The following is a 10,080-nucleotide window of genomic DNA, read 5'->3' on the forward strand; positions in this document are numbered from 1 at the left end:
GTTCAATTTAAGACATAGCCACACTAGGATAAAAATTTTTCCTTGGAGCCACTGTATTCTATTATGAAAATATAATAATAATAATAAAGCTACCCTTCCTAATGAAAATTTTGTTTTTTGTTTTCTGTGTTATGAGTTATATGCAACTTGAAAAATAGTTCACGGGCTCTGCTCGTGTGAGTTACACATGCTTCACGAGGCCCCGGGCTCAAAACTAGCGTGAGTTAAATACAACTTACATGGCAGTTAATGTGTTCAATCTCAGTCCTTAAAGCTGAGAGGTGAAGCAGCTCTCCCAGGGCATCAGAAGCAAAGGGTTAAAGAGTGAGTCACCTGCTGACGGTTTCTGAGGCGCGGCACTGCCCCAGGCGACCACGGAAATCTGGGTACGTTCCATACATGAGGCTATGGAACGGCTCTCCAAGATACTGTTCCCCGCATCTTCCTCCGCGCTCCGTGAGCCGCACCTCTGGCAGCGCCCATCCTGGCCGGATGCAGGGCGCAAACTACAACACCCAGAAGTCTGTGTCCGGCGCACCAGTGGTCGAAGCTGGGCCAACGGCCGCCGGAAACTTGGCCCTTCCCGGCGCCAGTGGCGGCAAAGGCGGGACTTCCGGCGTCACGGTCGTTACGTCGTTTTGCTGCGCCCAGGCTGTCCGCTCTGGCTGGGAAGGCTGAGAGTCCTAGGTGGGGTCGGCTTCCCACCCAGCTCTTCCGAACCCAGCAAGGAAAGGCAGTCAAAAGGACAGGCAGGATCTTCCCCGCGCCTTCGGGACGACCTACGGGTCCTGTCTTGGGCTGGGCGGCCTCGCGCGGAGCTGTCGCCGGGGCTGCGCTCTCGCCGAGGCCTCGCACCCGCCCCCTGTCCTCGTCGCCCGGGAGGTGGCACCTGAGCCTTGCGCGCGTTTCTACTCGGGGAGACAGGCTCGAGTGCCGCAGTCAGCACGAGGTCGTCCAGCCCGGCGGAGCGGTGTGGGTTCGGCTGAGCCCCCAGGGCACTCCCTGTTCGCGGCTCTCACGACCCGGTTCTGCTCATGGCGGCGGCGGCGGCGCTGGTGGGCCGGGTTCAGGTGAGTGGAGCGTCCCTCAAGCCCACAGCGACCCGGTTGGTGTGTCCCGCGACGCTGCGCCTTCTTCATTCACTCCCTTCTCTTGACTGTGGAGGGCCGTCCCTCTGGCGGATATGTGGGAAGGTTCCCATTCCCGGTGTCAGCGGGATGAGGTGTGGAAGAGTTTCCAAGGCACAGGAGCCAACTTGTACAAACGCTTGGGGATAACAATCAGTTTCGGAAACCGCAAGTTTCTGTTATGCCTGGTGAGACTGGGGGAGCGGGTGGTCAGGGGTCAGGCCTGGAATGGCAGCCTGAGAAGCTGGGCCTCTCTTCTGAGCGTGGTGGGAGCCATGGAAGGTTTGGTACGAGGAAGGGAGAGGCTCTGACTCAGGTCTTAAAAGACTCCTTCTGGCTGCCGAGCGGAGAGATTGGGGGGCACCGGGGTAGACAGGGAGATCAGGGTGGAGTCTACTATTCAAGTAAGTTTTGATGGTGGGTGGGCCGGTGTGGTGGCAATGGAGATTAGAGAATGTGTAGGTTTTGTATATGTTTTATAAGTATAGCTGAGCCTGTTTTCTGATGACACGTAGTGATATCCTGGGACTCTTCACCTGTCTCTGTCTCTGCACTTGAGTTTGGGGGCCCTGAAAGGGCATCACTTCTGGCTCAGCATCCTGAATCCAGGCCAGGAATCACATGGAGTTATGTAGAGAAGTTCCAACTATGGCAACCAATGGGATGAGGACTGGAAAGGTATATTAGGAGGAACAGATGGGTGCAACTACTTGGAGGTGAGATTGAGTTGGGAATGCTCAGGAAACCTCAGGTCTTAATTATGTGTGTTGGGAACAGAGCAGGGGTAGGAGTCAGGCAGGAATGGCTGGCTGAGGAGCTGGACCTCTATCTTGAGTGGTAAAAGCCATGGAAGATGTGTAGCAGAGGAGAGAGATGATCTGACTCAGATCTTAACAAGCTCCCTCTGGCTCTCAGGATGAGAACAGACTGTGAGCATGAGGGAGGAGCCTACTGTAGTAGTGTTGATGGTGTGGCTGTGGAGGTGAGAGAAGTTGGCAAATTTTTAAAATCTGTTTTTTTATAATTAGTAGGATGATTGGATTTTTTTATGTGAAGGGCGAATGAGAGAAAAAGAAGAGTTGTGGATGACCTCCCTCCAAGGGTTTTTATTTTTTAGCTTTAACTGGTACAATGTTGGAAGTGCCATCAACTGAGATGGAGAAGTTGGTGGCAGGGGTAGTTTTTAGTTGTTATATCAGGAGTTAAGCTTTGGTCATGTTTAGTTTAAGAAGTCCTAGTGACCCCTTTTAGTTTAAGAAGTCCCAGTGACCCCTTAGTTGAGGCATTAAGGGGACACACAGGTTTTTTAGTTTTGGGGAAGGGTTCTGTTGAAGAAGTTCAAAAGGTAGCAGCAATGTGTGGAGTGGGATGGAGTGTCTTTAAGTTATGGTGGTAATGCTGTTAGGAAGAAAGGTGAAACTGAGGACTGAGAACTGAGCCTGTAGCTTAGGCACTTGAGTCACTGTGGTACATGTTATAAAGACAGATGAGCACTTCTTGGATGTTGTATGTAGAGTGGTATGGGGTCTGGGGGATACCATGGAGTTGCATATGGTGTGGGCTAGGAGCTTGTCAGTGGTGGTTGGGGTCCCAAATGTGAGGAAGGCATGGTCCAAAGTGTGATGTGCATATTGGGAGGAGTGTGACCTAATGGCCCTAGTATTGGCAGCTTATGGAAGAAGGCTGACCCAAGTTTGGCTGTGACTGGGAGAAATGGTCTGGATGATACCAGGAGAACTGGTTGGTAGGAGAGTATTTGGGGTCCTTCATACCAGACACAGAGTTTAGACAGCATCTGTCTGCACACTTGTCTGGTTCTGCTCTGGACTGGACACAGTGATCAGAGAGACATGAGGAGAGAACAGGCACTAGTGGCTCCAAGGCCTGGTATCTCCTCTGAGTTGGGAGGCTAGGGACAAGAGGGGCCAGGCAGTGGTGGGGAACCTGTGGTCTTCTGGATCCTTGAGTGTAGTGTTTTAACTGAATCTAAATTTTACAGAACAAATTAAAGGATTTTTTTTCTGTGAAGTTTGGATTCAGTCGAGGGGCCACACTTGGGGATCTGGAGGGCCACATGTGGCCTTGAGGCTATAGATTCCCCACCCCTAAAGGGGGTGGGTGTGTCAGTGAATAGACTGGAGGGAAGAGGGCACTGGGGTGAGATGTTGCCCATGGGCTCAACTGTCCCCATAATGGCAGGATTGTGTGACCTTCGAGGATGTGTTCGTGTACTTCTCCCGGGAGGAGTGGGAACTCCTTGAGGAGGCTCAGAGATTCCTATACCGTGATGTGATGCTGGAGAACTTTGCACTTGTGGCCACTCTGGGTAAGTCCCTGTTTTAGTTATCTATTGCAACATGACAGATAACCCTAAAATTTAGTGACTTGAAACAATAAAGATTCATTATCTCTCAGTTTTAGTGCATTATGCATTTGTTGACGGCTTATGTGGGTGCTTTTGGCTCTCATGAATCAAGCTCTTAGCCAGAATTTGGTCTCATCTGAAGGCCCATCTCAAGAAGAATCCACTTACAGGCTCACTCATGGTTGTTTCCAGATTTAGTATCTTGTGGCTTGTTGGACTGTGAGCATTAATTCCTTGCTGGCTGTTTCCCAGAGTCCTCCCTCACTTCCTTCATCAGTTGGCCTTTTTGTAGTAGATTTCATAACATGGCAGCTGACTTCTCTTTGAGCAAGTGATAGTGTTCAAGATGGAAGCTCAGGATTTATAACCTAATTTGAAAGTGACATTCTATAATTTTTGTCATCTTCTGTTCCATAGAAATGAGTCTGTCTGTCCAGCCTACAATCCAAGGGAAAGGACTCTCACAAAAGCAAGAGTACCCAGATGTAGAAATCACTGGGGGCCGTCTTAGAGCTGGCTTCCACATCCCTTTCTACTGCCTCTGGTGCCCTTGGTGAGGTGTGGTTCTTCCCCTGTTCTCCAGGAGCAGCTTTTTCTGTACAGTCAGATCAGTGACTCTTCTCTCTCCCTTGATAGTTTCCTGGAATAAGTGCTGTGGGTGTCAGAGCTGGGCTATGTGCAGTGTCCCCTCCTTCACTGAGTACTCCCAACATTTGTTGCCCCAAAGCCTTGCAGGAAAAGATTAGGGGTTCAGGGATTTTTCAATCTGTTAAACAGATTCCACGTAGCTTGGGCACTCACTAGCTAGGTGAGTGTCCTGATATTTGGCACCTCTATGTCCCAGGTTCTGCCCCTATTCTGTAACATTTGCTGGGGCCTGACTGTGTCAGGAATTGCAGGTACTGACATGGTCACTTATGGCAATCACAGGACTGTTTTGCCAAGTCTTTCTTGGAGGCTCCTTTTTAACATTTTTTCTTTTCTTTTCTGTGGGTGGGTCTGCCTGCACTACTCACTTGCCCTTTGTTTTCTTTACAACATTGATTTTCCAGATCCTATGCAGTTGTCCAGTTGGAGAGGGGCAGAAAGCCTTGGGTGTCTGACAGGGCAGATACTACTCCACCCACAGTTAGTGAGGTCAAGAGAGGGTCTGCTGAATGGGGTCTGGGGGAGGGTGTCATGTTAGGGCTATGTTTAGATCAAACCTTCAGCCTTTTTTGTGTTCACAAGTGTTTTTTGCCAAGGCCCATGGCAATACCTTCTTTCTACTTTTCTTTCCCCATTCTTGGCACTTTGCCCACTTTTCATTTCTCTCCTGTCTTCTATTATGTGGATATTTCCCTGTTTCTCTAATCTCCATGTTTTCCTTGTTCTCCTCTGCTCACTCTGCAATACATCATGACCCTGGCCTACTTTAACATGTCATGAATTGTGTATATCAAGTAATACTGAAGAATTAGCTGCTTACTTGGAGTCAGATTTTCCTGGGCATAGACACACCCTTCTGCTTAGAGCTCACCTGACACCAGCAGCCAAGCCTCTGCTGAAACACTTTTGCAGAGGAATGAGTTAGAGACCTCACCTCTATGCCCTATCCATTACTCCATCATTGTCATTAGGTCTTTACCCATCATTAGGGTTCCTCCATTCTGTAAACTTTTGGAGGCCTCTGTGACTTTTGGAGGCCTTGAATGCCCCCAGCCCTTTCTTAACTGATCTTGGCTCCCTTGTCCTGCCAACAAGACAGTAGACTCTTATTGACATGTCACATGCACATTTGTGATGGGGCTGCTGCTTGCCACCATAGTCAATATGTATTTCATCAGGATTTCTCTGCTTTCCTTTCAGGTTGCTGGTGTGAAGCATATGATGAGGAGGGACCTTCGGAGCAGAGCGTTTCTGTAGAAAGAGTGTCACAGGTCAGGACTCCTGAATCAGGTGGATTCATCCAGGAAGCCCACCCATGTGAGATGTGTGACCCACTCTCGAAAGACATTTTGCACTTGGCTGACCACCAGGGATCACACCTTATGCAGAAACTGTATACGTGTGGGAGAGGATTCTCATTCAGTGCAAAATTTTACCAGCACCAGAAGCAGCATAGTAGAGAAAGTGGCTTCAGAGGAGATAATGGAGGGGCTTCATTTGCGAGGAGCTGTGCAGTCCACATGTTTGGGAGATCCTTTACATGCAGGGAGGAAGGGATGGACTTGTCAGACAGCTCTGGCCTCTTCCACCACCAGACCACTCATGATTGGGGGAGTCCATATGAAAGGACAGCATGCATGGAATCTTTCCCACGCTGTTCTAGTCTCAGGCAACATCAGGGAGACTGTGATGGACAGATGGTTTTCAGTTGTGATAATGAGAAAGCCTTCCTGAACACCTTTACTCTCCTTGACAACCAGATAACTCATACTGTGATGAGACCCTTCAGATCCCTACCATGTGGAAATGTGTTCAAGGAGAAATCAGCTCTTATTAATCACAGAAAAATTCACAGTGGAGAAACATCTCATGTGTGTAAGGAGTGTGGAAAGGCATTTATTCATCTGTCCCACTTAAAAATGCATCAGAAATTTCACACTGGAAAAAGACATTACACGTGTGGTGAATGTGGGAAGGCCTTCAGCCGCAAAGACACACTTGTTCAGCACCAGAGAGTTCACACTGGTGAAAGGTCTTATGACTGCAGTGAATGTGGAAAAGCCTACAGCAGAAGCTCCCACCTTGTTCAGCACCAGAGAATTCACACTGGAGAAAGGCCTTATAAGTGCAGTGAATGTGGGAAAGCCTTTAGCCGTAAAGACACACTTGTTCAACACCAGAGATTTCATACTGGAGAAAGGCCTTATGAATGCAGTGAATGTGGGAAATTCTTTAGTCAAAGCTCCCATCTTATTGAGCACTGGAGAATTCACACTGGGGCAAGGCCTTATGAGTGCATTGAATGTGGGAAATTCTTTAGCCATAACTCCAGCCTCATTAAACACAGGAGAGTCCACACAGGAGCAAGGTCTTATGTGTGCAGTAAATGTGGGAAAGCCTTCAGCTGCAAAGACACACTTGTTCAGCACCAGATAATTCACACTGGGATAAGACCTTATGAGTGTAGTAAATGTGGGAAGTCCTTTAGCCGTAAAGACACACTTGTGCAGCATCAGAAAATTCACACTGGAGAAAGGCCTTATGAGTGTGGTGAATGTGGAAAATTCTTTAGTCATAGCTCCAACCTTATTGTACACCAGAGAATTCACACTGGAGCAAAGCCTTATGAGTGCAATGAGTGTGGAAAATGCTTTAGCCACAACTCCAGCCTCATTCTACACCAGAGAGTTCACACTGGAGCAAGGCCTTATGTGTGCAGTGAATGTGGTAAAGCTTATATTAGTAGTTCCCATCTTGTTCAGCACAAGAAAGTTCACACTGGAGCAAGACCTTATGAGTGCAGTGAGTGTGGGAAATTCTTTAGCCGCAATTCTAGCCTCATTCTACACCAGAGGGTTCACACTGGAGAAAAGCCTTATGTTTGCAGTAATTGTGGGAAAGCCTATAGCAGAAGCTCCCATCTTGTTCGGCACCAGAAAATTCACACTGGAGAAAGGACTCATGAGTGCAACAGTTTTGGTGACTCTTTAGCTGCATCTCTTAAACTTGTTTAGCACCAGAAAATTCACACTAGAGAAAGTCCTTATGCATGCAGAAAATGTGCTATTTCCTTGTTCAACCTATGTGACTCACACCAGAGAAAACCTCTGTGAGTACCTTTTGTGAGAGAAACAGCAGGTAAACCTGGTACGTGCATACATCCACACTGGGGAGATTCTCCATAAACACCGTATACATGGGGATGCTTTCATGAGGTGTTTTGCACTTTCTAAACTGCCTAGGGCTTTTCACAGTTATATCACTGCCGGGGCCTATGGCGGAAGCCATCTTATTGCTACCAGCTGTATGTCAATCACTCACATTTTGCTCAGGGAAGGCAGACCTCTGTGCTCGCTCTGCTGTTCCCTGCCGGGCATCATGAGTGTTCTAAGCCCATTGAAGGTCCTTATTTTTTTCCTTCATGATTAGGTTCTGAGTGGACTAGCTCTGTCCAAAAGGATCTGAGCTAAAGTCTGCTAGGTATTTTCCAACAAGGTTTCCCTTCATAGAAAATGTTGACTGTAAAGATGATGGTTGTGATTTACTTGTCCTACTGCCAAATTGCCCAACTTTGGACCTGGCCTGTACAGTGTTGTTCTGATTACTACAGTGACAAAGGCCTATTGTGACAGCCTTTTTACTCTTGGGAGTACTGTTTACTCTGTAGAGTGGATTGAGAGAAGAATTGGGCTCTGTCAGCATGAAGGGAGGAATACCTTTTGTGGGCACCATCTTTATGTGCCTTAGAGGGGACCACAGGATGACAGAGAATGGTTCTCAGTCTAGTTCAACCTAATTTGTACTGTTGTCCTAAGCCTGCTAGGAAAGACTGAAGAACATTGTGTGCCTAATTCTGTGGCCTGGATGTCAGGATTTCCTGTGGGCCCAGTGTTCATCCTGAGGGCATGGTTGGTGAGAAAATCTCTAGTGTTTATGTAAATAATAGTTGAGTCCCTTGACTCACATATTCCCCAGCATTGTTGAAGGATTGATATCTTCTGGTCCTGTATGGGAACCAGTCTGTGATATCGAGAATCCCATAGGCAAGTGCCATTCACTGTGCCATTCACTGTAAGATATACAGTGAATGAGAATCATGATTGGTACAGAAACACAGAGATTCTGGAGTGCGGATGACTGTGGCAAACAAGATTTTTACATTGTAAATGGACATCCAAAAATGTCCATGCAATTATAACTGTGTGGAATGAGGTACAGAAATTTTCAGGACGTCCAGACATCTGTATTTCCTGTGGCCAAGGCCACTGTCAGAGTAAATAATCTAAAGATTTCTGGATTTCCGTACCTCCCTGGGCAGTTGACCTTATGGCCATCACTGCACAGGCAGGAACCCCAGCACTGACAGAAGAGAAATCCAGGATGGGGATTCTCTGACCTAGCCAGCATTCCTAGTGACTGAGGTAGAAATGGACTTCATTGCTGTCCAGTTTTTGCTGACGTTGAGGCAGGGCTCACTCTCCTAAAATGTAAAGAGAAGGATATTATACAGCCAAAATAGTTGGCAGATCTAACTTTCTAAGAGGAATGGTAGATATGGATGGGGAGCATTTAGTTCTTAACAGCTTTATTTTATTTTTTTTTTTTTGAGACAGAATCTTGCTTTGTTGCCTGGGCTAGAGTGCCATGGCATCAGCCCAGCTCACAACAACCTCAAACTCCTGGGCTCAAGCAATCCTGCTGCCTCAGCTTCCAGAGCAGCTGGGACTATAGGCATGTGCCACCATGCCTGGCTAATTTCTTTCTAATTTTTTTAGTAGAGATGGGGTCTCACTTTTGCTTAGGCTGGTTTTGAACTCCTGACCTTGAGTGATCCTCCCGCCTTGGCCTCCCAGAGTGCTAAGATTACAGGCATGAGCCAGCATGCCCGGCCTTAACAGCTTTATTGAGGTAAAATCGACACACAATAAACCACAAATATGTAAAGTAAAATGTACTGTGTTTCAGCATGTGTATACACCTATGAAACCACCACAATCAATGAACATACCCAACATAACAAAAGATTCCTTGTGTCCCTTTATAATCCTTATATCCTAATACTTCCTTTTTTTTTTTCTCAGTTTGCAAACAATCATTTTCTAGAATTTTATAAATGAAGTTATATAGTATGTATATTTTAGGGGGTGAGGGCTCTGGCTTTTTTTTTTTTACTACACATAACTATTTTGAGATTAATCAATCATCTTTTTGCATGAATCAATAGCTTGTTCATTTGTATTAGTAGCATTCCATTATATACTACAAGTTTTCTTTTTTATTCATTTGGTTGCTAATAGATGTTTGGATTGTTTTCAGTTTTTGGCTAACACAAATAAAGCTCCTGTTAATATTTGTGTGCAAGTTATAGCTAAATAATATTCCATTGTATGGATGTACCAGTTTGTTTTTCCATTTACCTATTGGAGGACATAGTAGTTGCTTTCAAGTTTTGGCAATTCTGAATAAACCTGCTACATTTGTGTACAGTTTTTTGTGTGGATGTATATTTTCAGCTCATGCAGGTACAAGTCAAAGAGCACAATCTGCTGGATAATATATTAAGTGTTGTATGTTGAGGCTTGTAAGAAAATGTTAAACTGTCTTCCAAGGGAACTATACCATTTTTTTTTCATTCCACCTAACAATAAATATTTCTGTTGCTTCATATCCTCATGAGCATTTAGCATTGTCAAATGACATTCAAACAGGTGTGCAGTGGTATGCCAATGTTGCTTTAATTTGAAATTCTCTAATGGCACATGGTGAACATCTTTTCATATTCTTTTAACAGTGTCTTTTGTAGAGCTGAAGTTTTAAATTTTAATCACATTCAATTTACTCAGTTTTTCTTTCATGGATTGTGTTTTTTTAATTTTCTTTTTATTTTTGAGACAGAGTCTCACTTTGTTGCCCAGGCTAGAGTGAGTGCCAAGGCATCAG

General features: G+C 46.0%; 1 protein-coding gene across 1 annotated transcript; it reads left to right on the plus strand.

Annotated features, from left to right (window-relative positions):
• The first annotated feature begins 636 nt into the window (after window positions 1-636).
• ZNF304 (zinc finger protein 304) lies at window positions 637-9,626 on the plus strand. The gene is made up of 3 exons (XM_012751406.3): window positions 637-1,070; window positions 3,327-3,453; window positions 5,341-9,626. Exons 1-3 carry the CDS (start codon window positions 1,035-1,037, stop codon window positions 7,152-7,154), a joined length of 1,977 nt encoding a protein of 658 aa, XP_012606860.2. The 5' UTR covers window positions 637-1,034; the 3' UTR covers window positions 7,155-9,626.
• Window positions 9,627-10,080: the final 454 nt, after the last annotated feature.

This window comes from Microcebus murinus, chromosome 16 (assembly GCF_040939455.1).
Source record: "Microcebus murinus isolate Inina chromosome 16, M.murinus_Inina_mat1.0, whole genome shotgun sequence".
Lineage (NCBI taxonomy): Eukaryota > Metazoa > Chordata > Mammalia > Primates > Cheirogaleidae > Microcebus > Microcebus murinus.

Coding starts and splice junctions, on each gene's coding strand:
- ZNF304 (XM_012751406.3), top strand. CDS start 1,035: ATGGCGGCGGCGGCGGCGCTGGTGGGCCGGGTTCAG. Junction 1,071..3,326: donor CGCTGGTGGGCCGGGTTCAG/GTGAGTGGAGCG, acceptor CCATAATGGCAG/GATTGTGTGACCTTCGAGGA. Junction 3,454..5,340: donor TGCACTTGTGGCCACTCTGG/GTAAGTCCCTGT, acceptor CTTTCCTTTCAG/GTTGCTGGTGTGAAGCATAT.